Here is a 27,442-nt window from a genome sequence, read left to right as displayed (position 1 = left end):
ACTCCTCCCTAAAGTCTACTTTCTTCTGATTGGTCAATTTCTGGACGCCTGTAGAGGTAGAGCCACTAGATGCTTGTGAGCTGCCTGTATCTTATAAGGCAGCCGTGTTTGTACCAGGTGTTTTGTAATAATTGACAAGCTAATAGAAGCTTTCTGTGGAAGTAGAAAAATTACATGAATCTTCAAAGACACGCATGAGTAATTGATTAATTTGGGAACCTTAATTGACAGTAGGTGTGAATGTGAGCATGAATGGTTGTCTCTATCTGTGTTAGCCCTGTGACAGATTGGACGACCAGTCCAGGGTGTACACTGGCTCTCGCTCTGTGACAGCTATTACAGCCTCCAGCCCTCCTGATGAGTGTGAAGCAGATGAAGGTGGAGCATATACGACAGTATAAATGGGTCCCTGTTTAAGATTATTTTTGCTATTTTTGTTTGCTAACAGATGAGACCAGGACCAAATGCAGCAGTGTCAGATTATAATGAGCTAAATTGTCAATGTAGATTTTATTTGGGTAAAACTGAACTTGATGAGAGCTTTATTACTATTTTCACCAGGAGGTTTTCTAATTAGGATTGGGTACCTTTTAACATTTGTACCATTACCTGAAAATCAGCACAACAACCCAACAGTACCTTTATTTCATACTTTACTCATTTTGAAATAATAATTTTTTTTTTCTTGCAAAGTCCTTACTTCTGAGTTGAAACTTTAATTACAACGAATAGTGAGCTGTATTGTTAGTCTCTATTAGTGGTTATGGTTGCATACCAAGGTTTTAGAGATACTGGCTCACATTACATGTTTGTTTACTGTAAATAGCAAGCTGATTAAAAAAAACTCGAGTGCAGTCAGGGTAAAAATCCAAAGTTTAAACACCCGTTTCTCTGACAACAGTTTGTCTGTCAAATGAATACTCATCAGATTTAATACCTGAAGAAAATGCCTCACTAAAAGTTTCATCATGATCATCCATGTGTTCATCTTCTTATAGGTTAATGGTGGATCTTCTAATGTTTGCTCCCTTCTGTGAGTTTTGCTTACTGAAGTTTGTTTCTCTCAGATTAGATGTGTTGCCTTGGCCAGTTTTGTAGTTTGCACTTCAAACGTTGCAGAGAGTGTTGTCTGCGTCGAATTTTGAAAAGTGTAACCACATCTGAGCTCGCTTTTGGCCCGCCACCACCATTGCCCTACATGTTTATCATTCTTCAACACGTCGCAGAAGTGATGTGACGTGGTCCTAAAATTCACCACAGACTGTAGGTGTGAATTAGTACTCGGTAGCACAAAAGTAATTTTGTCTGTGTCCTAAAAAGTACAGCTTGGTACTTAACTGTAACCCTAATGGTGCACTCACGTCGAGTGAATGCATGCAGTTGCTTTGGGAACCCATGATTATCCGGCCCTGCCAGTCTTGAGAGCTGGAATCAAGTTACAGTGATGTGTTACCAGAGCTTAGCAAGAAGTCCTACGATTTCGCTCACTTTTTCCCCTCTCCATCTAAAAGTGAGGTTGGATCATTCAGCTCCAGCTGGCCTCAAGCAGAGAGTCCCAGCTGATGGGCTTCAGTGATAAAGTGCATTTTTTTCCAAAGCTGCAATATTTGAACTCACATGGATTCACTTATATTTCAGTTCCATTCAATGTTATTTATATACCGCAAAATCACAACAACAGTTGCGTCAAGGTGCTTTACATTGCAATGTAGAGATCAAACAATCGCAACAATCAGGAAGGAAAATCTCCCTCTTAACAGAAAGAAAGCTCTGACAGAACCAGACTCAGGGAATGGCGGCCATCTACCATAGACTGGTTGGGGGGTGAGCCTGTTTACCTGAGAGCAGCTTTGCATAGACTTTATATGCAAGTGTGCTTCATGTTTGAAAATAGCTGACACAAGCAGCAGCTAATAACTTTGGTCAGTACAATAAGGATAAGCAATTTTTGGCTGCTTCCTTATCACAGCTGAGGTAGCACTGCACATTTAATTCGAGTTTTACACTGGATGCCCTTCCTGATGTAACCCCAAAGAGCTTGCACTACACTATAGAGCCACTGCTTAGGTCTGCACAATCTGATGACCTATTATAACCATCCATTTTCTTAACCACCTATTCAATCAAGAGTTGCAGCTGTCTTAGAGCACTATGGACAGATCACTAGTCTGTGGCAGGGCTGAGATGGCCCATCTCTCTCAGATGTACACTCATGAGCAGTTTGCGCTCATCCATGTCTTTTGCCAGTGAGAGGAAGCTGCAGTACATGGAGAGAACCCACACAGACATGGGGAGAACATGCAAACCCCAGAGTTACAGTGTTAGCATTTGTAGAACTGCTGTTTGTATTTTTTGAAGATGTGTAGTGTTTTAGGCTCCAGGAATTCACAGAATGGTGATGGTGAATAAAAAAAGAGCATTTAAAGACGGGGGGTGTGCCTTTAAATCTCCCTCTGTAAACCTTGAAGCCATTTTTTAATTTGTTCTGCCTCTGTCACAGCGGGAGGTGAGACTGTGTTGTGTTGCCTGTTTGCTGGCTTGTTTGCGTCTGTAGCTGAAATCTGATAATCGGTCTGTGGGCCACAGCTGTTGGCCTACCTTCCTGCCGCAGCTGCACCGCGAATATCATCAAGGGCTATTAGCTGGCAGCGGATAAGCTGTGGACCAGACTCTCCTCTGGCACTCTGATCCCCCCCGCTTTTCTCCCTGATTTAGACAAAGAAGAGTGGGTCAGTGTTCACATCTGTCTGCAGCCCTTCTCACACGGATGGATGGTGTTAAAGTTCCCCTCCATCGACAGCCATTTTAATCTCAGATGAGGTATGGCATGCCATGAAGGGAGCTAGCTAGCTGCAATACAAGTGCAGGAAATTATGTTTTACATAGTTATTCAATTCTGTGTTATTTCTGTTACACCAAATCACAACAAAAGTTGCCTCAGGTATCTTTATATTGTAAGGTAAAGATCCTAGAGTGAAACAGAAAAACCCCAACAATCAGATGATCAACTTTGAGCATTTGGCAACAGTGGGAAGGAAAAAACCCCTTTTAACAGGATAAAACTAGGCTCAGTGAGGGGCAGCCATCTGTTGTGAGACAGGACAAATACACAGGAATTATCTCAGGGTCAAGATTGACAATTTGGGCTTCAACAGTGGATTGTTTCCAATAATGTTAACTATTTTAATGCTTATTCATAATTAAGTATTTTAAGGTAATGTATTTTGCTTATTTACTGTAACATATTGCTACTCTCAGACCTTGGTGGAGCCACTCGATTCAACCAACATCTGAAACAAGACAGTCAAACTTCCATTCCTTTACGTCAACTTTCTACTGATTGGCTGACCCTCACAAAATGAAGGTTTAAAGAGGAGGTGGGTGGGGCTTCTGTGCCAAAACTGTGTGCTTGGGACAACCATATTAGGGGATAGCTGCTCTTAGTGACATCACGTAGACCCCAGAGTAGAATAAAAATTGTTTTTGGGTAACAGGAATCACTTTTATATATGCAGAAGCGTTGGCCTTTTTTATTTTATGAGTGTCCACTGTTGCATTAGTACACGTATAACAGGAAATAATTAAAGGTAGAACGATTACGGGTTTTGCTTCATATTGGATCTGCTTTAATCATCAGACTCCCAGCTAATCTTTGTGCTCAATGCTAACTTAGCAAATCATACTGGGTATATTACTTGCCACAGCCCTCAGTCATATATAATAAATGACATATTCATGGTGGAACAAAGTTATCATAATGAGAAGGAAGGGAGTTGGTGCCATAGATCTGTTAAACAAATCTGGTTTGTTTTAGGTGCATTTAACTTGCGCTTTGTTGTTCTTTGGTTATTGGTGACACTGGTTTGCAGCAGTTGTGTTTATCTCTTGTATTTGAGTTAGGGTCTGACAGTTTCCATAAGCACATTAAATTAAACTGACATCAGAAAGGCATCAGTACATTGGATGCACATTGGTAATAACTTATATCACATTTGTATCTGGCAGTAGCCAATCATGATCTGTTGTGTTACATCACCCTGTTCTTGCTAAATGTTTAAAGATAGTGTTACTAAGACTATGAAACAATGTAAAATGTCACAGTGAAAAGGGAGATAAATAAAAGCAAAATCAACTAAACATTAACGGCTTTCTTAACTGGAGCATTCCTAATAGACAGTCTGAGCATTCGTCACAAAGCCCTGCTGTGCCTCAGTGGTGTGCGGTCACCCTCTTTGGTTAGATTAATGCAACTAGTCTTTTATTGATTTATTGAAGCCACAGAGGGAAAAATACAGTCTGACACCATCATGTAGTTATAAGCTACACTGGTACTCCGTAGTGACCCTTCTCCTTCTTTTCTCCGATTTTGGTTTGTACTTGTGTTTTAACAGTAACAAAGCTCCCACAGATCCTCTTAACATCCTCCCCCTCTTCTTCCTCCTCCTCGCTCTTTGGTTTTCTTCTCCTTCAGTGATTACATCAGCTCAGTGGTAACACTGTTGTCCTCTAAGACTGGCCCGCAGAACCAGGAGACGGTGTTGTCCTGTGACGGCTGGCTGTCTTGTTGTGCCCTCGGGGATAAACAGTGCATCTCTGTCTGCGAGCTTTCATGATGTTTGGCCCTGGACTCTCTCTCCTTTGTGTGTGAGTGAGTGTGTGTGTGTGTGTGTGTGTGTGTGTGTGTATTGCAGCTAAGCAATTGATACACACTTTCAATGTCGAATTTGAATGCTACCTTTCCCAGAACAGCCGAGTCCCTGCTGAGGTCATTCAAGCCTGCAGGAAAAGGCGCTGATGGTCCTTTTAAGATGAGCTGTTTACCTCTTTCCCTGATGTCTTTTAATGTTATAGGAAAGTCTTACATCACTTCCTTTTCAAAACCATGACAGCAGCTGTCAGAGCTCAAGTCTGTGAGGGGAAATCGAGGTGGAAATGAGCATTGATGGGAGTTGGGGCTTTTTGTTGGACATCATGGTAGTGGGGCTTATTTTTGTCCATCTGTACATCAAGTTGCTCAAGTGTCTGTGCATCCAAATGGCCCGTGGGAGTGGATACACCTGTGGGCTTTGGAATAGCTCACATCTCACCCGTTGGAGTCCCACAAAGTGTGAAATTCAAGACTCAACTGCAGGAAAAACATTAAGGAATGCCGTGACACGCTCTGCAGAACCTGTGCAGGAATTCGGAGGCAGGAAAAATAATGTTACTTCTAATACAGTGTGTTTTTCATCACCCTCTTTGGCTGCATGCCCTGAAGATTTACAACACGGGTGGCTGGTTGGTAGGAAGCAGAGCTGGCATGTTCATCAGCTGATCAATGATAAGTCAAAGATTAGAGTAGTTTATTTTAGATTTTTCTTTGGTTGACCCACGCACTGTTGATCTGTTATGAAAGAGATGGGTCTTGGACTTTTGCCTGCTCTGAGAGTGATAAATGTTATAAGTGATCAACATCCCGAGTATTTAATTTTAAGATAAAAAACTGGATTTTATCTCCTTAATAATGCATTTAAATTGTGTTTGTTACTGTTGCTAAAACCTCAAGAATCTCAGCCCACAATACTTTAAGCCTGCAAACAGTCATCCCCATTCTTTATAGTAAATATTTATGAACTAGAATATCCTGTTTTGTCTGAGAAACAGTCCTCAAACAAAAATTATTTTAGTTTAGTGTCAAAGAAAACCAAGGAAAACATAAAATATTTACAAGAACCAGCATTTTAGCTTTAAAAAAACAAGCTTTCGATTGCTTATCTGCCACAGTCGAGGAAGCCAGATCTTGACTTTAATACCAAAGTATGACTGCGAGCTGTGAATCCCCCCCTTTTAAAACAGTTCGGACAAAGAGTTATTAAAGAGACAGAGATTATAATCTGCAGAGGAACTACATGCGCTACATGAAAGAGATTGTTAGTTCCTGGAGTCAGAGTGCTAAAAACAGCCTCTGTGTTGTTGCTTGGTGGTTTGTTATCGTTATCATCATCATCTCACGTTGGTTAGTTCAGGTGGAGTCAACTCACTCTGAGGTTTATGGGCCTAAAATCATCCTCTTACTTCCCGTTTATAAAGGCTCGTATTAATGTGAGAGTGACAGCATCCAGGGCCTAAAGGAGGTGGTCTTAACAAGATAATGTGATCACTCAGCCTTTTTTCAGTTGTCTGTTTTTGTTCTTTATTATTTTGTGACAAACAAAATGAAGAAACCGTGTTTTTCTTGGAGGAAGGTGTTTCAGGGTTTGGACTTTGGTTCACAGTGGAGTTGCTGGTTCCTTCCCAAAGTCTGAAGTCATGCTTGTTGGGTTAATTCACCTCCTTAAGTGCCAAATTGTGTTGACAGTCATGATCGTCCAAGATAGGCTATCTCTCACACAGTGCAGCAGCTCAATGGGTGTTTTCTTCCTCTAGTCTCTCATTCCATCAATGATGGTTTCTCTCCTTCTGCGTCTGCTTCTCTCCCCTTCGATTTTTCCAGATGTGACATCATATTCCCATCATCCCCTCCTCATCATGTCTAATGAATCTTCCTTATCTCTCTCTGTTATTCTTGCATACATATCTTTTGTTGTTTGCTCTTTTTAAAATTTCTTAATTAGCCTGTCTTTTCATTGATGAATCATCCTCCTGATGAACCGCATCTCTGCTGCATTGATGCTGTCTGCAGTTTTCTCGTTTATCGTCCATGCTTTGTTTCCATATCTGAGGATAGGTGTTATGCCATCTAGGACTCTTTCTTGTCTTTAAGGGAATTTTGTCGGTTGTCTAAAATATTTGCAAGGTCAAAGAAGTCTTTCGTGACAAATACAAATCTTGATTCCATGCAGTGATCTTCAGTCGATCTTACTCTTCAGTCAGACGTTACATGTTGATTGATGAAGATGATCGTTGTCTCAGTTTTCTCAAAGTTGTCTTTAATTAGTGATTCTAAATTGGCCGTTTGTGTGGATGTGAGTTTGTCTGCGGCCTGTCTCCGTGTGTTAGCTCTGTGGAAGGACTGACAACCTCCAATTTTTATAAGCAGTTGGGAAAATGGTTAACAAAGCCCCTGTTACTAAAGATGTTTTTCAAAAAGACATTTTACTTCATCGGTTCATGTATTAATTATTATTAATTGCTGGCTCTTTTCCACACCATGTCTTTGTCCCGTCTTCCTCCCCTCACCCCCAACCGGTCTCAGATAGCCGCCCCTCCCTGAGCCTGGTTCTGCTGGAGGTTTCCTCCTGTTAAAAGGAAGATTTTCCTCCCCACTGTCACCAAAGCGCTTACTCATAGGGGGTCATCTGATTGTTGGGGTTTCTGTTTTCTCTGTATTATTGTTGGGTCTTTACCTTAGAATGTAAAGCGCCTTGAGACGGCCTGTTTTTGTGATTTGGGGCTATATAAATAAAATTGAATTGAATACTGCAGTGCAGCAGACTTGAAGCTCTTTGCAGGATTCTGCAAACCCTTCTTTGCAGACACAACGCTCTGTTGTGACTGTTGTTTGCCGTTAGCGCTAAAAACAGTTGTTTGATTAGTTGTTGTTATTTTTAAACAAAAAATGTCAGCTATTTCCTTGATGCAGCTCGTTTGTCTTGGGGTTTTGGGCTATTGGTCAAACAGAAGGTATCACCTTGGACATGTATAGATTAAATGAATGGTAATTTAGCCAAGGAAATGAACTACAGATGGGTATGTGGCGAAAATAGTTGTTGATTTCAGTGTTGTTTGTTTTTATTTGGCATTTCATCGGCTGGAAGAGTTTGCTGCAGCCTTGCTTTTGCCACGGTTGAGGTTCAGTTTTGCCCCGAAGCAAACAACCTTTCTGCTCTGCTGCTGTTTGTTTTCTTTCTTTTATCAAATCCTACACAAAAAGGATGCTAGCTGCCATTTTTTTAATCATCAGCTGTGAGTTTCTCCCGCTATAGTAATCTAACAGCTGCTTCACATGAATAATGACTTCCTGACTGAGAAGCACAATAAACAAATAAAAGTATGCTGCTCGTCTGATGTTAGGTAAGTGCAGTCGATTGCAGCAGTGCGTAGGTGTGATTGTGAAAACATCGCTCGAGAAACAAGCAGTGGGCTGCGTGAGAGCAAGCAGAGCGGAGGGAAGCCGCCAAATGATGTGTGAATGTGATACTGCAGCATGCAGCGCTTGAGTTTTCACCGGCCGCAAGCATGTGTGCGTGAGCCTCTGGAGATCTGCAGCAAAGAGTCCTCGCAACTCAGGAAGTTGGCTTAATCCTCCGTGTGGCCTTCGCAAATCTGCAGAAAGCACACGGCTGAACAGCTCCTTTCTCTGAGTGTTGAGAGAGAGCGAACAGCAATACGTCATGGAGTAATATCAGGACCTTATTATTTATGTTAGTGACCAGAATCATTAGCAGGTGGAGATTTGTTTAAGAAATACAAGCTTGTAATCCATTAAAAAAAACTGACACACTGATAGTTTTGAATGCTGTTGCCCATAAACAGCATACAGCTCATGTTTGTATAACCACAGATTTCCCTAAAGCAATTATTGTTTCCTTTCCCTAATATTTCTAATTCAACACAGTCTGTTTTATTTTTCAAAGGGAACATTATTCTCATGTAGTGTTGCAGCCGACAGCAGCGACTGTTGAGATTTCACTGTGGTTTTGGCTTCCTTGCGGGTCGTTCGCCTGCTAATGGGACGTTGCTGCAAATGGGAATTTGAGAGTTGGCGGCTGAAAGGCATCGCATCGATGAGCTTTGTTGCTGGAACATCTAATCGAAAGGAAGACGGAGAAGGCTCAGTGTTACAGGCTTTCACCGTGTTTAAAAGATGGGTGTAACCACCAGAAAGGGTAAGGCAGTGTGGAAGTGCATTCTCTTTACTTCTTCAAAGTCTATTTTGGAGATCTTTTGTGAACTGAGCAGTGTCTCTCATATTTCAGGCCTGCTCACAAAACACAGTGACTGGGTGTGCATCAGAAGTTAGGGTGGTCTCTGCCTACGCAGCTACCCTTGGAAAACCCCAGAAACTGTTGTCTAATTGTCCTCAAACCGCACCTTTATTGATAGATGCTGAGGTGTCAAAACTCATCATTCAGGGTACTGGGGAGATCTTAATAATGCCAGGGAGAGAGAGTGAGAGCCTATGCAGCTCATGGTGATGAGTTTAAGGTCTCAAAAAAAGGAGGTAAACTAGGGTACAGATTAGGGTGGGGCTACTTTGTGATTGACAGGTCATTACCACATGTGTGTGCAGTGTCCCAAAGTTTTTCAGTCATGTTGATTGACCCTTGGCTTGTCATGTCAACTTGATGCTTCACAACTTCACTTAAAGCAACAGATGGCTCCACCCATCCATCTGTATGGATGAACGTAGCTGTAGTAGTCGTGACACGAAGTCCCAAGATGAGGACTTAGAGCGTCTCTATCTTAGTGTTTTGAAACTTTTAATACTTTAATTTTTAAACACACTGTCTTTAAAATTACATTTCAAGAACAGCTGATCCTGTCTTTGGAATCATTCTTTGGTCAATGTGCTTATTAGAGATGGCACGATACCACTTTTTTATGTCCGATACCGATATCATAAATTTGGATATCTGCCGATACCGATATGAATCCGATATAGTGTGTTTTTTAATCAATAAAACTGTTTTTTTAATATCTTGCTGCATTTTGTATAAGTTCATACTCAAGTTTAAATAAACAACAACACTAAAGCTATTCTGTTATACCTGTATGTAAAAAAATACACTGCACCCAAAATATTTCATAGTTCAGCAATACTGATCAATCTAATAAACTTAAACCTACTCCATCCTTCCTATTCTGGTATTTTAAAGAGTACTTAGCAGAAATATTAAGCAACCTAATTAATAGGGTTGCAAACTCCCAGCAATAAAAAAATAGGGAACTACCCCCCACCTCATGATGCTTAATCGACGTAATCAACTTTAATTTGATGCAGTGTGAAAAAAAAATGCACAGAAATAAATAATTTTTCAAGAATAATTAAATAGATTCAACATCTTTCTTCTACAGAATTGCAGACTGCACAGATGGTATCTTCCCAAAGGAAAAAGTACTATAGCTTACTAGGGTATATTAGACTTAACAGTTACTATATACAGTAATGGACTTCTATACATTTTACATCAGATTAAAACTTTGGGTGTAAGATTCAGATAATTATTTATTAAAAGCTAGACATTTTAAATGAGAATAAGAAAGAAAAGTATGTCTTTGTGCCCCTTTTCCTGTTCATGCCCTATCGGCCCCTGGCTAAACTTTGCTAGATCCGCCCCTGCACAGTTACCAGCCGTCAGCTACGTGAAAAAAGATCCTGGTCTAGAAAGTAATATTAAATATATTCTAACGACAGCTTATCAAGGTTAAACGTGCTGCTGTTGTTCAGCCGCTGGTTTCCTCTTTCTGGTGCAAAGTGGGCCAAAAACAAAGAAGAGAGACGGACTCGCGACAGAAAAGCCGATCAGCTGATCATTAATAAGTTTCACGATTGAAGTAGCAGCAGGAGAGGGAGGGAGAGAGAGGCAGTCGCTCCATGTATCATTTCCTCGGAGATGAAATGCTGGTTTGGTAGCGAGGCTACAAATACACACAGCCGCTCAATCACGTGAGCACACTGCTCCGACGTGCTACGGTTATGAGGCGAGTTACGCCGTGTCGCAAGTTTTGTGAGGTGCTTTTTTGATATTTAATGGATCGGATTACATTTTTTATTTCTCTCCGATATCCGATCCAGTAATTTAGGTCAGTATCGGACCGATACCGATACCTAATATCGGATCGATCCATCTCTAGTGCTTATTATGCAAAACATTTTAAAAAGTGAGGAGGAACGAAGCGGCCGTGGCGAGCCTTCTGGTCGCTGTTTGTGATTCTTGAATAAATATTTCAGGAATCTGATGACTGACAACTTGACTCAGAATTTAATTCAAGTATGGCCAGCTCAATTGACAGGCTATGACAAGCCAGGGGAAGATCTGACTGAGAAACACATGGACACGTTCATAGGGTAGCTACTTGTGAGTCACACAGTAGGCCCACCCTATGAGATCAACTTCATATCCATCCATCCATCAAGAGGTGGGGTTCATCTGGGATAGGTTGCCAGTCTATTCCAGTGCTAACAGAGAGACCGGCAACCACATTGCAGTGGCTAAAATTTAAAACTACCAACTGAAATCATAAACCTAATCTGAAAAAGCAAGCTGAGGCCTTCGATGAAGGGATACGAAGGTTGATTTTTCTCATAGACCTCTGCACTACTTGACTTCTTTTTGCAGCTCGAGGAGTCGACCCTGCAGGCCATTAGCAGGAATGCAGGTTTACGGCACCTTTTATGCGTTGGCTTCAGTTTCCAACAGGGAAAAAACATTGCAATCCTTTTAATTTTGAAGTGAAACTGGTATATGAAATATTGTTAAAACGAAAGCTTGCAATGCATCAGCTTGGGTGTTTTAAAAGCTGTGGGTCCGTGTGTGTGCCTGCCAAGCTTTGGCACTGACTGCACTGCAGCTGCTTCTTATTTAGGGATGTATAGATTTTCTCTCTAATTTGGCTGATTTGAATAAAATGATTTTGTTCCATTTATCAGATGTGGTTCAGTAGGTTTCTATTAGCATATTGATTTGATAGAATCCATTGAGAAAATGTTCTCTGTTAGCTGTAGAAGAGATCTAACTTCATCCAGTTGCTGTGTCAGATACACCCAATCAGTCATGCGGTCGTCCCGATACACCTCGTAACCAAAACCAAAACCACTGGCAGTTGATCATTCTCTTTCTTCCTTTGTGTAAGAAATAGGCCATCTGACCTCAGCTGCTTTTGGAAATGTTGCATCCTCTCATTTTTCCCATTCCTCTTGGAGCGCTGATGGGCTCTCCGGCTGCGGGCCAGAGAAAGGGATGTGCATTTGTTTCCTGCCAATGAAAACGGCTCCCCGCCCTTCCTGCTTTTTGAGTCATGCCACATAGACTCAACCAGCAGGCAGACAAAATGACTTGACAGACAAACAGACTTATCTTTTATATAACTTTATCTTTATGTCTAAACAAGCAAGGCGAGATTCGTTGCTCTGATATACATTATAATGAACAGGTGCTCATTTTTTGTGTGTGTGTTTTTGTAGTGATTGGTGTGCAGTTGGGTCCAGAAGGGAAATGAAAGAGCATTTCTGTGGAAGGAAGCAGAAATAAAACTCAGGGCTGGTGTGGATAATGTTATAAAAAAATGCCACTGCAGATGTCTGAACTCTGAGGAAGTCCTTTGATAATTGTGCCCTTTTCCTGTTTTCTTCTTCTAGGAAATAATTTGCATTTTAGCAGCTCTGAGAGGTTTAGTGTTCGCTCTTTGCTGGGAGGAGAGTAAAATGTGTCACAGTGGCAACACTGAGGCCCAGACAGCTGCTGACAAACAGGTTAGTCAGAGCAGCGTCCCTCAATCTCCACGGTGGAGAATATAGAGCTGCCGCTCGAGACGGCCACATCACATCTCTATGGTAACCGCATAGCTATACTGCTACCAGTGTGATACCAAACATGGCAGAGGAGAGGAGCACGGTTCAAAAAGGAAAAAAAAAAGTGGATGAGTGGATGAAGAAAAACAGTCAGAAAGCGCCTTTTTTGTGTTGTTGGGGGTTTTTTTCTGTTCCTCGGCTGTCAGCAGAGAGCAGTTGGTGTCATTAGACGGACACAGGACAGGACACTGACAAGCCTGGACGCTTCCTGCTTCCTGTCAAAGGACGGCTGCAGGGGAAGCGGCAGGGCTGCAGAGGGAGGATAAGGCCTCGGGGCAGGAAGTGTGAAGCTGAGACAGCCTCCAGTCAGTCATGCCCAGTCACTTGAGCCACCAGTTTCCCCTCAAAGCTTTGACCTCCTGGGCATGACTGTGTGTGTTTTTTATGTGGTGTTTGGGAGCCAGGAAGTCGGTCCCATTAACCCTTTTGGTCACTTGGGTGGTCACTCTCCACCCCCCACCCTTATATTGCTAATGTAATATTTAAAGGCTGCAATTACCAAGAATTTTCATATGATTTTTGAAAATTTTAGATTTCATACTTTCAGTGAAGGAAAAAGTCAGAAAATGTTGAAAATGCCCTCACAGTTTGTGTTTTGCCTTTCACTGGGTTATAAAATTTCTGTTTGCTTAAAATTATATGTTGGTATGTCAGACACTGCCATTTTGTCAGATGCCGCTCTCCTTGCAGAGATGTGCACACAGTTTTCTTTGTTGTTGGAGCCTTGATGCACTTGCACAATAATGGATGCTGCAGGATAATGGTCCACTTTTAAAGGGGACCTATTATTTCCAGCTGTCTATTTTTATTCTTGAACTCTGCTTGAGTAACTTTGCCTGATTCACAGTTCAAAATAAAAGGCAGCCCTTTTTTGGACTTCCTGCTCCTTTCAACTCGGTGTTCTTCTCACTGGCTGCCCTCTTGCAAACAAAAGGTTGTGGCAGCAGGTGGGTGGGTCGTCTGCATTCACGACCGCAGCTGTGTGTCTGAGCTATATGATATAATAGAGCCAAGAATGGGGGAAGAAACTGCCAGAAAGTAGGTGTAAAGCAGACTAAAAGGAGAAGAATTGCATATACAAGGTCTCTGGCCGTGTTTAATATGAACCTACACCACTGTAACAGTATATATTTGACAGAAATTATGAAAGGTGTGGTGGATATTATCGAGTGACCGATAGGTTTCTTGCCGCTTTGGGAGGCACTGTGTTTCCGACTTAGTTTTGCTTTTGTTTTTGAGTAGTTTTGGTTTCACTTTCACTTGTTAATTAATTTTATGTACTAAAATGATTCCTTTTGTGTCAGTAAAAGAATTGAAAAGTGTGTCTATAAATAATTATGTGACCAAGGAGTCCATTTCAAGCATCTATATGTGTGGGTTTCAAAGAATGACCAAACTACAGTACATCGTCATCACATCTTGTATATATCAGTATAGGAGGATTTGTGCTCGTACCTTCTTGTTTTTTAGTGTGAGGCTTCACATTTTTGGTTGTAAAAGTAATGGTCTTCAAGCAGGTTACTGAAGGTAGTCTAGGTAGTCTTTTACTCACATATGATTGATATAGCTATCTAGCGTTATAACTATTAAAAGTGGCTAAACGATTCATGACATCACTTACCCCGTTTATCTTTTATATTTACAGTTGGGGAATTTATCTGTAATAGTTCGACTAACTTATGGTTGGGTCATTTTTTTGCTTAAACCTTCAGCTCTCAAGTATGAACATTTTTACAGTGTAGCAGTTAAACAGTAAATTGATTGGTTACTGAGTCATGATCTTGATGTTTGATATCAAATTAAATATCTTTGTTTTTTTTCTGTCCTCAGAAAGAAAACAATTGCAAGGTTGTGAGATTGGCTTATTCTTTCTTTTTATATATAAAGCAAGTACATGAGTCTTTCATAGAGATGCTGCAGGAGTTTGAGTTTACTGGCCAACAAAAATAAGTCTTGTGAACTTTTAGTGTTGATCCATACCTTTAGAAAATACATATATATTTTTGCTTTTAAAAGTAAAAGATTGAAATTGTCACTGAAGTGTCTGAATTTGTTTTTTCAGCTCCTGCTTTTTAATTGGGCATTTTATGAACTTTTAAACTCTGTGTTGCTGCTGGTTAAAAAATCTCCCCTTAAGTGTTATCTCCCTTTTTCATTTCTCTTAAGTAAACTCTTGACTTGTTTGACTCCATATCTCACAAACTTCCCATAAAAACGTCCTGACACTCCTGCTGGAATCTCCAGGATGGATCATCTCTTTTCTGTGCTTCATTTTCTCATTAAACACTTCATCAACATGCATCACTTTGTGTATGGGTGGAGAGATGTGCAGCCGCAGATGTTTTGGCATCGTCATACTTGCTAATCCTCCCCCCTAGGTCGAATGTGCGCTTGCAATTGGTTGCTGGCAGATAAAAACAATCCTTTGACTATATTGAATAGTTGTTGGCCTCTTGGAGAGCAGAGTTTGGAGAGTTTGCCTGGTTCCAAGGGTTTGCAAAGGCTGTGTGCCAAGAAAGCACTAGTTCATTGATTTCTGTGCGTTTTCTTTTTGCTTTGTTTTTTTGTCTTTGCACTAAAAGATGGGAGAAATGGGTCTAACAAACCTCATATCAGTCACATTTTGCACTAATGTGGCAGCCAGTGTGAAGATATTCAAAGCACACAGCATAAAATGGATACTAGGTATAATTTATTTGACTTGCTAATGTATGGATCAATAGATGCGAAAACAAAAGACTTAGAGAAAAAAGAAAAATGGCTGAAGAACCGTTGTTTTTTTCTTCCTCATGTTTAAACTGCATATTTAATTAAGAAAACACACAGAATAGATTATGGGTGACCCCTTAGGTGGCGGTGCCAGCTGCTCTCAACATGAGCACCACATAGGTCATGCACCTTATCAGCCTCTGTTTTGTGTCGTCTTCATCCTAATCAGCGCACACTGCGCCGTAGCCTCTGAGTAATCACAGATCTACTGACCGAGTCCGAGCGACGAGGGTGGGGTTTGGCATGTTGCAGAGAGGCGATTTGAGAGGAAACGCGGCTTGTTAGCGAATGTGTCAGCTGTTATGGGGACCTAATCTGTTGTCTAATCACTTACATGGAGTCGGCACAGTTAGAAAAAGATGAATAATTCCCCTTTACAGCATGTATAAGACACAAAGCAATAGTTCTGCTCTAATTTTGAAAGATCTGTTTGATAACTCGAATCCAGATTCATATTTCTTCATAGTGGAAGAAACTAGATTCTGTGTACATTTTATTGAAATAGAGGTAAACTTTTATACAAATTGAAGGAGATGTCAGCAGAAAAATGGTAAATGCACATTAATCAAAGCTGAATGTGGTTAACGTAAAGTTTTGCCTGTTAAGGAGGAGAAAAAGACACAAAGTGATTCTCTAAGAAAGGTTGATGTCGCAAACTTAACGCATTTCCGGTTAATGAAACATCACTTGTCCTTATCTGTGGTTTGATTAAAATATTTGATACCTCTCTTATCTGAAGAGAGGTAAATGGCTATATCCTGGTCTTTTGAGTTTTTGTGCTATGCTAAACCGCTTTGCTGCTTTCTGTAGACTCAGTGAACAGAAAACAGAGTAATGATGTTTGATTTTTAAACCCAGTCAAGACAAAAAAGAAGTGTTTTGCTAATCTGTCACACTATATGTTGGTGGCTGCATGGACACGGGGCTCCACGGTGTAGTGGTTAGCACATTCACCCAACATGTGAAAGATCAGCTGTTCGAGAGCAGATGAGCCTGACGCTTACGGATTCTTAAGCTAGTACTCATTCTTTGGTTACAGTGTTTATGTCTATTTGCTTGCATAGAGCCTATGTGACCAATGCAAACGCGGCTGAGCTGCTGATTTGTTGAAAAGTGCACCGGAACAGGGAAGGGCGTAACAGTGTAAAACAGCATCAAAGATAAAGAAATAGCATGAGAAACTGTTTCACTGTAGCTCTCTCTATGTTCTAACTTTGATCAGCTCTGATGGTTGCCAAGGACTAACAGCAGAGTAACATGTAAAGGATGGTGTGCAAAGGTGTTAACTGGTTGTGTGTAGGTCACTGCAGAGACATGTTTGAGTCAAAAGCCAGCAGCCGAAAGTACCTCTTAGGGTGGTTTCATGGAGAACTCTTTGTAGCATCAAGCAGTTAGCCTGCATGACTCTCGGATACATGCAGGAGCCCATTCCTGGAGTTTTACTGTATAGCATAATTGTTGTATTTCTTCTGTTTACTTTGGTAAACGGAACACTTGTCGTGATAAACTAAAACATCAAAGGCTGGATCCATGAGTACTTATTGACACAATTTAAAAATGCTAAGTAGAGGACGAGGTTATGACTATGAGACACTTGTAATGACTTCTGTAATAAATTATCCGCTTATCCATGACCAGCGATCAGGTTTATCAACAGCTTACTTCTTTCTGTTTATAAAACTGTCCCGAAAGCCATTATACTTTTATGTTCCAGCAAAATAAAATGTCAGAAATCTCTGTCCCTATATACTAATAAATACCTTCTTAGATGAAGCTCTCAGTTGTTTAACCAGAACAAATAGGTGACAGGTGGTTTTTGATGGTGTGAAGAAAGAAAGGAAATGAGCACAAGTGAAAGTAGCTTGTGCAGCGAGTACCCTGACAGCAAACATTTTATAATGCAACCTTTTCCCTGATAATACACTCTATAGGTAGATATATCAACACTTGACTAAGTCCTCAAAACCACTTTTGTGGTAGTTCCTGCTGCGGTCTCCGGGACATTTAACCATGAAGCTGCACACATGCATGCACACAGATTCACAAGATAATATGATACAATATGCAATTCTTCAATCACTCAGCTGTACCTTCAGTCAGACAGCCCCTGTGCTTTTTGAGGCTAGGCAGTCACTCAGCACACATGTTGTTATCAGAGAACAGGGGTTACAAGATATGTAACCTAATCTTTGTGTCATCATTGAAGTATGTCTTCATACTCTTTGAAGACTTTTATCATAGTAATTATCAGGATAATATCATATACCAAGGCATTATTGGAGAGATTAGAGGTTTATTAAATTTTGTACTGGCCTGTTTGGACCGCTGTTTAGCCAAACAGACACGGGGCTAAGTAATGAGGCTGTGTGGGGAGGTATGTGGCAGCAGAGACTGTTCCCATGTGCAGAGGGTTCAAAGGGCTCAGCCCTGGCAAAAAGGCCCCTGCGGCAACAAGCTACTGCTGCCATAATTGGGGAAAAGCCATGTAAAACTGTCCAAGGGAGGCCAAGGACAGCTTAATTATGTTGTGAAATTTAATTAGCCAACTGGTGTGTGTGTTTATACGTGTATGTGCGCGTGCTTCTGCTTTTAACTGAGTGACCTTGATGCAATAGAGCTTTTTGCTTGGGTTTTATTGTCTATTTTGAGAAAACGTGGCAGATTTATGGTTTCATTCCCCGCGGTTAAAATGGGTGGATATGAAATGCTTGTGCTGTCAGAATGCATTATTCTAAAAGCAATCAATGCAGGCTTATAATTTAAATCATTCAGCAGAGCCAGGTAGCACAGACGTGCATTTGTGTTCCTCGCGTGTCCACTTTTCCTGAACATAACGTGTCTTCCAGTTATCTCTGCTTCTCCTGCAGCAAATGAGCCGATAATAGATGTCACACAGGCAGATGGTTTTCAGGGTGTCACAGGTGATTTTCATTCTGCTGTTTTTGCAACACATCCAGTTTGTTTAGCTCACTAGAGGGATAAATGCTTGACCTCAGCATTGTTGTGCCTGCTCTTTCCACATGTGCAGCACTAATCTCCTGTATTAAAAGTAAACATCTACCTTTCATTTTTATTAAGCTATCTTTATAATTAGTCACCTGGGAAATACAACAGGTAAACAACAATTACAGAGAAGGTGCTATGTTAGAATATTATCACTCGATTAAACACATTGTCCAGCATGAGATATGCTGTCAAGTAAAAAAAAAAAAAAAAAACAACTTTAATGAGAATTCACAGTTTTTATTGGGTGTAAGGTCGTCGTTGTTCATTCACTCCCTTTTTTATTCTTGGTTAGATCATTTTGAGTAGGTGTGGCAGGTTGGAAATGGTCTTATGTAGCTGTTTTCCCCATACACTTAGTTATTATGTTGAACTACTTCAGACTCCAAATGGGAATGCTGTAACATGAAGTTCTGTAATAAAGGCAAACGGCAACTTTATGATTGTTTTTCTGGTGTGTCATAATGTCACACCAGAAAGTTGGTAAACAGCACCAACTTTTTTGGATACTGACTACCAATCTTGATACCAGTGTTAAATTAATACGCTGCAATGGTCACTCTGAAAGAGAGACTATGAGTGCATTGTTTTACATGCAAGACCTCAGGCCTAGAGATTGGCTGGCAACCCCTTAGAAACCACTGGTTGCTAGGGTAAAAACCTGTATTCCCTGACCAGTTGGCGCATTGTTAGCAAAGGTTGTTGGCAGTTGCTAGGAGAAATTGTTGGTATACCATGCTGAAGTAAAATACTTGCGATTGCTTTGGTTTCTAGCAGATTGCAAGTGGTCTCCCCCAGTTCGCATGAACAATGCAGACTTGTCTGCAAACATGATGAAGTGCAAAAGAAACTGTTCACCTTCAAAATAAAAGCTGGACTAGGTGATTATTATTATTATCATTATTATTATTATTGTTTTATTTTTATTTATTTTTTTAAACCTAGCCTCAGCCTGTACCCTCCAGTAAACAAAACCTAACTGGTTGGGGGGATATTTTTCCCTAGCAACCGATGGTTACCATGGGGTAGCCGGCCAGTCTTTAGGCTTGTGTATCATCAGGCCTGATTTAAACAGTGCTTTCTCCTAAAATAAAACATAAAATGGTCAACAATACACGATAATTGATTCGGTATTTAATATTAAGATGATAAATGACAAAAGGACCAGGACAAGGGAAGTGAAGAATAAGCAAAATACATCTGAACTTGTCACGGTCCGCCAAGCAGACCGTGGGGATGTGGGGGAACGAGGACCCAGATGCGGTGCTCTGCGATGCAAACAGTGCGTTTATTTACAGTGTAGTAAATAATAATGCACAATTAATCCCCGTGCTCCCCAACACTCCGTGTGTGTCTTCCAGTGGTGTCCGTGTTCGTGCTCCCGCTGTCGTGACCCTGCACACCCTGTGCGTGCTGTCCTTCCTCTCCACGCTCCTCCTGAGGGGGAAAAATAATGGAAGCAGCCGTTAGACACTGACCCCTGCGGGCAAACACAATCAGGACTTCCTGCACTGACACACTGACTTGGGAGTCTAACTCAATGATCCCGCGTCGGTGGGAGCTCCAAGACTCTCTTAAGTAGCTCCCCCGACGAGGCCTGATCAGGAGCAGGTGTGTGGCTTTGGGTGTGGCCAGTCCACCAGGAGGGCCACACCCACCAGGCCTGAAGGCGCCCGCAGAAACACATACACACATCCAGACAGGGAGAAGAGGGACAGCAACACCAAATATATATACACAACATAACCAGTCCATGACTGCTCAGGGGTCCTGGATCGCTCAGACCCAGGACCCTGACAGAACTAGTCTGTTTTCATGTCAGAGTTGAGAGAGATTAGGTTTCTGCATTTTGCCGACAGTGATGGCTGAATTTCTGGAACAGAATTTAATTAATCTTGGGTTGCTCTTTTTGCAACTGGATGTCACCAGATGTAGCTTTTTAACATGAGTAAATGATCAGTGTGTTAAAGATGATGTCAGTATTGCATTCTAGCAAACTTTTTTAGCATATTTTATTTAACTTCCTCAGTTTTTTCAACCAACAACACAAATAGGTCTTCCTTCGATGTAGAAATCTGTCAACCTAAAAGGAAACAGCGCTGTAACTCGCAAGTTACTGATAGGCAAGGTGCAATGATCTGATGTTTGCATTAGTCCAATTTTGATTCAGAAAGCTGGATTGATCATATGCATAGGTTTCTAGAACGAGAACTAAACAGCATTGATGAAGCTAGCAGTAAACAAACAGCCCTTTGGAGTTATTTCACGCTTGCTACATCAGCGGCTTTTCCTTGCCTATCTGTCCATCCGTTTTCTTAACCATCAGTTTAGGGTTGGAGGGGCTTTGCCATGTATCTCAGTTGTAATAGAGCAAGAGGCAGGGTACACCACGGACACGTCGTTAGTCTATCATCATAGAGTCAATATCACATTCACACCTGTTCACAATTTTGAATTACTTATTAACATGTCGTGTAAACCTTTGGACTGTGGGAAAGCATGAAGACTCCACACAGAAAGGCCGGCAGATGATTCAAATCCGGGATGATCTTATTGTGAGGCGATCACTGCGCATCTGGACAAGACTTGAAAAATCAATCTTTAAGTTGCTCAAGTTTTCCTGAATGTAAAGGAATGACTTCCTGCGGGTATTGGACATTGTAGTGGAGAGAGAGATTCCTGGTTCGATCCTGGGAGAAGACACAAACCTCTTCAGAGTTACGTTAGGAAGGGGATCTAGCGTTAACAAAATCAGCCAAATCAAACACCTGCTACCTGCTGTGGCGACCAGTGTGAATAACAGAGCAACAAAGTAGCAACAATCTGATCGGTACTGGTATAAGAGCTCGGAAAAGCTGGAATTTCTGTATCCCTGCCTGCTTCAAACAACAGCGACTACACATTATGAAGGCTGGGTTGCCAAGCTTTGCAGAGTCATTTGACCTGTGAGTGAATAAATGCTGATTTTACCCTTTCCCACTAAAGGCAAAACCCAGATGTTCGTGGGTGTTTTTTGTTTTGTTTTATTTCTTTTTAACCAACTGAGAAAAGATTTAACAAGATAGGATGGGGGGGAAAAGCAATAAAAATGTAAAAGTCTATAATTAAATTCTGAGCTAAGAGGGCGTCAAAATCTAACTTATTCACTTATTCACTGATGTAATTTACTTTAGTCTTTATCTGTAAGCGGTGCACAGGATTATGTCAGTCAGTGCTGGGATTTCTAACGGGGAAATGTGAGTTATGGGGTGTGTTCGAATGTGGTGTGACTTCAGATGTAGTTGTTGTTTTCTCTGGCAGGGAATCAGCTGAGCAATACGACCTCATGGTGAGATTTTCTTGCATGTGGATGATGTTTATGATGATGAATTTTCCTTGTGTGAAGCCATATTTTTTGGGGGGGGGGGTGATGGTAAATCAGCTCAGGGGTCACGCTTGTGGATTTTGCATTGAATGGCTTTTGTAGTACTTCTGTACATGTAACCACCGGTGGAAGATGCATGTGTTTTTATTATTAATACCGGTCATTATTTTAAATCCCTGGTGCTTTGTTTGCAAAGCTCTAAACATTAATCTGTGAAACTGCAAGAAAGTGAGATGTATAGCGTGCAGTAACGGCAGGTCAGCCTCATTTTCGTGTGAATAATTTGTAATAATAAACAACCGGTAATTGCACAAAAGCTCTGCTTGAAATGATGTGTTGAAATGATGATTGATGCCACATTCATTATGAATGAGCACTTCAGCTCTATTATTGAGCAAATATTTGTTGTTCTTATGCCGTAACCTCTTCAGGTTTGGTCTACCATTAAAACAAATATTTAAAGGTTGCAAAGTGTCTTTGCTGTTTTCTGATATGAATGTTCACAGTGTTCTTTAAAGGCATGAAACCACTTCAAAGGTGTTAAAAAGCATCCTCTCTTCCTTAGGCGCTGGACCAGGACCGAACCTCCCTGCAGAAGGTGAAGAAATCGGTGAAGGCCATCTACAATTCAGGTCAAGGTGAGAGAGTCTGTTTCTAAATCTGTCAGGCTTCGCTGTGCTTTGGCTAATGTTTGGATACAGCCTTGTAGCCCTTTCCTGAAAATCAAACCCCCAGAGCCCAGGATTTGTTAAATATCTTTAATAAGAATGAGGGTTGCTGCTTTTTTTGTGTGTGTGCGTGTCTGGAATGCAGCCTTGTGTTGGACAGATGGTGTTTGTTGCATGTATCGGGGCCGTCCCAGAAACCAACACCTGAGTTTGTTTAGTTTGTTGCTGTGACATGGATCCTCAGTAATTTTCCACTGAATGCTTGCGAGAGCCTCCTCCCTGTAAAATGACAGTTTGTGATGCTTGGCCCACAAAAAAAAGTTTATTTTTTCTCCTCAGAAAAGAGTCTGTTTACCTTTGTCTCATTGTGGCTCTTTCGGAGAAACAGCTGGGTTAACTTGAAGCCAGCTGTTACGCAAGTTTTTAGTTTCCTCCGAGTTAAAGTAAGATAAAGGCCTTAATCCTGTAAGTGTATCATATGTGATACACTTGAGTTTTTGAGACCTCTGCATCATTGGTGTGATTTATTTATCTATTTTCCAATGAGAAAGCTGATGTATACTATCAGATAATGCACAGAAAAGCCACATGTAGCAAAAATTAAAACCTGTTTATAAAAATTGATATTTAATTTTTACTTTTGATTCATTTTTCTGCAATAGTTTCATAATTGAGGCTTTACAGGGTTAAAGTGATTGCAAAATAGAGACATGGATGTTGCTCTGATGGTTTGCTCAGTTAAAATATATTTAAAAATTGTGATATCAGTCCCAGCAGTGTGTCAGACACGGTGTTGCTGTGGTGGCAACTGTTTTATCAGTTTACCCCGAGGCCACACAAACTAAGATTTTTTAACCTTTAGGTGTTTGTAAGTCAACTTCTCCAAAAGCTTTTCATAGTTTTTGCAGTAACTTTAAACATCACAGGCTGTGGTTTCCTACATCTTATCGCTGTGTTGTCATGTTTGGCATTGAACCCTGGCAACAAAGCTAGAGTAGCAAGATTTACAGCAGAAACCTTGAGACTAATCCTAACCTATCCTTTTTTTTCTTTCTTTTTTTGCATAAAAATGATTGAAAACGATGATTGAAAACTTGTATCAGAGCATTTTAGAATATGTGTCATAGATCTTACAGATGGTTACAGTCCTGTTTAAAAACTCAAACTATTATTCATGCTCTGCACTGACAGCCCTTTAGTTTTAGAATTGATTTTAAGATTTTATATCTTTTTTTTTTTTTTGATAAAGCCTTCATGGCTATTATTGTAACTGCCGCCCTCACAGCAGCCACTGGGCCGCCGGAGGATCCTCATACAGGAGCCTGCTCACTGCTCGCCTCATATTTTTAAAAAAAACAAAACCAAAAGATGACCAAACGTCTACTGTCAGGGCTCCTAAGCCTGAGCGAGAAACTCCATCTCACTTTGTCCTGATCTTATTTTAAATAAGTGCAATATAAGTATACATTATTATTATTATTATTATTATTCCTTTGTCCTTATAAATGTTTTCCTATTGTTTATATTTTTAACATAACCCATGTAAAAATGTTAAGGTTGCTTTAATTTTTTGCTATTTGCCTTATTTTGACTTTGTGTTTTAGTCTTGCTTGGCCTGGATTAACTTAATATGAAATTTGTTTATATAGTACTGTGCAAAAGTCTTGAGCCACCCCTCATTTCTTAATATTTTGCCATAAGAATGTGAAATGGGTGCATACACGCATATGGAGGTTCAGGCATGAAGATGGGTGCGCACTATGAAGCTATAGCAACAATATATTAATGTATTAATGGATAAATTAGATTCTTTAAAAATGACGCTGGCTTTATAGACACATCCCAGAAATGATGTAGCTCATCTGGATTCAGTGTTTTCAGTGGTAGAAACTTTTTGTCATGTCATCCAAGTAACTACTTCAGTCTTGCTCACAAAAGTCTGAGTTTGTGGCCCATTGTTAGACAGCTACTTCTGGTCATTAAGCAACAGTACCGTTTATGAGGTTAGAGGAACCTGCAGTCAGCTACATGAGTGATGAAATATTTCTCCCTATGAAAATGCAACGACCAAACGAACCTGGATTTTTGAGCATGCATCGAAACACCTTCAAAGACCCTCTTTACCAATCAGAAGCAAGAGTGCTTATTATTAAATTACTAAAATTAATGAAGATACATATCATATTTTGTGTTCTGTCTTATCTTTGGTTTTGCTAGGATTTTATTTAAATCCTCGAGGTCGCTTCAATTTTTCTGTGAGCTGTTTTGTAATTTTTCCTCTACAACTCCAACAGCTAGCAGCAGCAGGTGCTCAGGTTTTATACGAGGCACGATGAGGTCACGTCGCCTCAGACGGAGATGCCAAGTGTAGTCTGCAAACTACACTCGTCTTCCAGGTGGCTTGTTTCTGTGTACTTAAATTTTCAATTTCATTCATGTAGAAATCACATTTGTATGGAAAACAACAGAGAGCTTACACTCCTCCCAATTTGACCCTTTTGTGTGAATCCTCTGGCCTGAAAGTCTACAGACGATGGAGACGGAGCAAAGTTTTCATGTCTCATAAAGTCACAGCAGCCAGCCACAGAAATGGGAAGTGTGCCAGGTTGAATTAAACTGAGTTATTCTTTAATGCAGCTGTCATGCAAAGTAAGCACAGTGAGCAATAAACATCCTGTGTTACGTGTTATTGTTGTGTAGTTTGAATCCAGTGAAAGATTTGCAGAGTATGCAAATGTAAAAACAAAGAAATTATGAAGTATCAGAACTAGGGATTGATTTTTTTAACTGATTCATTAATGTGACAATGAAAGTGGAAGGATATTAAGAACTTGAACTTTTAAGCTTGGTGAATCTAAAGACCCCTCCACTGTAACCCACCTCTTTCCTGCTGGGCTCCTAAACCCCTTAAATACCCAGAAAATCTGTAGAAAATACAGATAATACAAAACGTCCTCAATAGTAACTTCAGGCCTGTTTGAACTCTGAGTTTCCACTGTGACGCGCGTCCAAATTGGCTGCTGTGGGGACTAAGCTCTGCGGGTTTCTAGTCTCACCTGACCTCCCTGCCAGGTCTCCTCTCTAGATTTGGCAACAGTCTAAACACGTCCCCCTCCACCTCCTCTCCAACTTAACGACAGTGACAGATGGATGCTGCTCTTTGACTGACCGCTCTCGGGGAGTTTCGCAGACCCTGAGAACAACGTGTCTTGTTACACTGACAGTAACTGTATATAAAGATGACTTGCTATTGTCAAAATGTATAAAACAAAGTTTCTCAGGAGTGAAGAGTCACGAGCCAAGGTCATGTGTCTTATTTTATTGCTTGTGTTGCTGCTCTGCTGAAGGAACTTTCCACTGCAGGATCTGTTGAGTATTTCTGCCACATTTGTCTTATTGGGAACATCCCTAGGAAAGATTTACACTTCTGTTTGTTTCAGGTGTGTGTCTGTTTTGCCTTTGAGAACAAAAAAAAGATGCTGGACCGAAATACTTTCTCTATCCACAGCCTTTTTGTTTCTCACTTTCTTTAACTTGAGCTGTAAAAATATCTTGGCTTTAGAACATTCTTGGTTATAAATTTACAAACCTCTCCAACTCACATCCAGATCACCAGAAATAAATATGTGCAAAGCTGAAAGCAGCCGAACTTGATTCTATGAAGTTAACTTTGTGGTCCTCTGAAAAACCTCCTTCGCTTTGGTTGGCTTTGTTAGTCCATGTTAGAGACCGGGTTTGCAAGAGGCTTCTTAAGCTGCATGTTCTTCTTTTGGTCTCTATTAGAGTAGCTTTGCATAATTTTCAGGTCAAAATAATGCTTATTTATCTTATTCTGGTGCAGCCCCTCAGTTTATTCAGCTCCTCTCTGTGCTCCAGTCACATGATCTGAAACATTTGAGACTGATCGCATGACCACAAATTATTGCAGCCATGTTCACTGAACCTGTGATGTCACTGCCTTTGAAACGGTTCCTTCGAAGACGGGGATCGGGTCTGCAGCAACTCGTAGTCAGCTGCCGTCTACATAGTGAATTTGGTGTGCCAAGACAGCAACAAGACCGAGTCAGTCTGCTATCAGTTTGCTGTTTAATGGGATCAAGTTGGCAGTTTCATGCAATCGGTGACATTTTGGTAAATTCACATTTACTAATTACATTTGGAGTCCAGCCAGAACCTCACAGATCTGAAGCACTAATTCAGAGATTGCTCCATAAGTAGTCGTGTAGTTGCATCAGGTGGCTGTTTAACAGCAAAACCCCATAGGCATTTATTGCAACCTTTCTTTTACATAGACATATAACCATAATACAATCAGCTGGGAACCATTTGCAGTCAAAGAGATGAGTTGCAGATGATCATCGGTGCAGACAGTCATATTTATTGCAACGTGTTGGGAATCTGTCTGTGCTTTTATATTAGATGATGCTTAGACTGGTGAAAGTTTGCAGTTGTCTGAGAGTGACTGTAGTCAGTCCAAGTCAAATCAAAGATCGTGGGTGATGCAGTCTCAACTTCTGGGAGCTATTTGGTTGCAATTTGCAATTGGTCGTTAAATCAGAAAAGACTCGATGTAATCACTGATCAACCGTTTTGTTTAGTCTAAAGCAGGGATGTCAAACTCATTTTACATCATGGGCCAGATACAGTCCACTGTGATGAGGAGTGGGCAGCAGCGTTGTATCAGAAACAGACAGAAAATAAGGAAAGGCATAACGGGTCCGCTTTAAAAATTGCCGCAGTACTGCCCACTCAAGGATTTGGCCACTGGGATGTGAAGGGTGTGGGTTGAAGGGCCTTAAGGTGTTATTAAATGGTCCTTAATGAAATGACAGGGCAAGTGTGTGAGTTTTGAAGGAAGAGGCCACCCAAGCATCTACAGTTTCTGCTTCCCCGCTCTTGCTATTTGGAAGATAATATTATTATTATTATTATTATTATTATAAAGTATTATTATTTTGTTGTTTCTCGTCAATTAAATTCTGAACTGTTCATCAAGTGAAGAGCTGCAACTTGAGATCAAGTGTGTGAGTCGGCCCAAATCTCCAGGACAGAGACTGGGAATCTGGGTTGATGATTTCACACGGAGTTGTTTGCCATCCAGCCCATGCTTCTTCCTATACCTGACAGCCAATGTGTGGTACATAG

The 27,442-nt window shown here is 40.8% G+C and overlaps 1 protein-coding gene across 4 annotated transcripts in view; it reads left to right on the top strand.

Moving 5' to 3' along the window:
* Positions 1-27,442, top strand: part of asap1b (ArfGAP with SH3 domain, ankyrin repeat and PH domain 1b) — an 84,625-nt gene that overhangs the window by 9,513 nt on the left and 47,670 nt on the right. For all 4 annotated transcript variants that reach the window (XM_039617303.1, XM_031759739.2, XM_031759736.2 and 1 more), the window contains one exon: positions 22,195-22,267. In XM_039617303.1, coding sequence (XP_039473237.1) covers positions 22,195-22,267 — 73 coding nt within the window. The remainder of the gene's footprint in view (positions 1-22,194; positions 22,268-27,442) is intronic.

The sequence above is a fragment of the Oreochromis aureus genome, linkage group 9 (genome assembly GCF_013358895.1).
Source record: "Oreochromis aureus strain Israel breed Guangdong linkage group 9, ZZ_aureus, whole genome shotgun sequence".
In the NCBI taxonomy this organism is placed as follows: Eukaryota; Metazoa; Chordata; class Actinopteri; order Cichliformes; family Cichlidae; genus Oreochromis; species Oreochromis aureus.
Note: the sequence above shows the minus strand (reverse complement) of the source record. Positions and strands in the feature narration are given on the sequence as shown.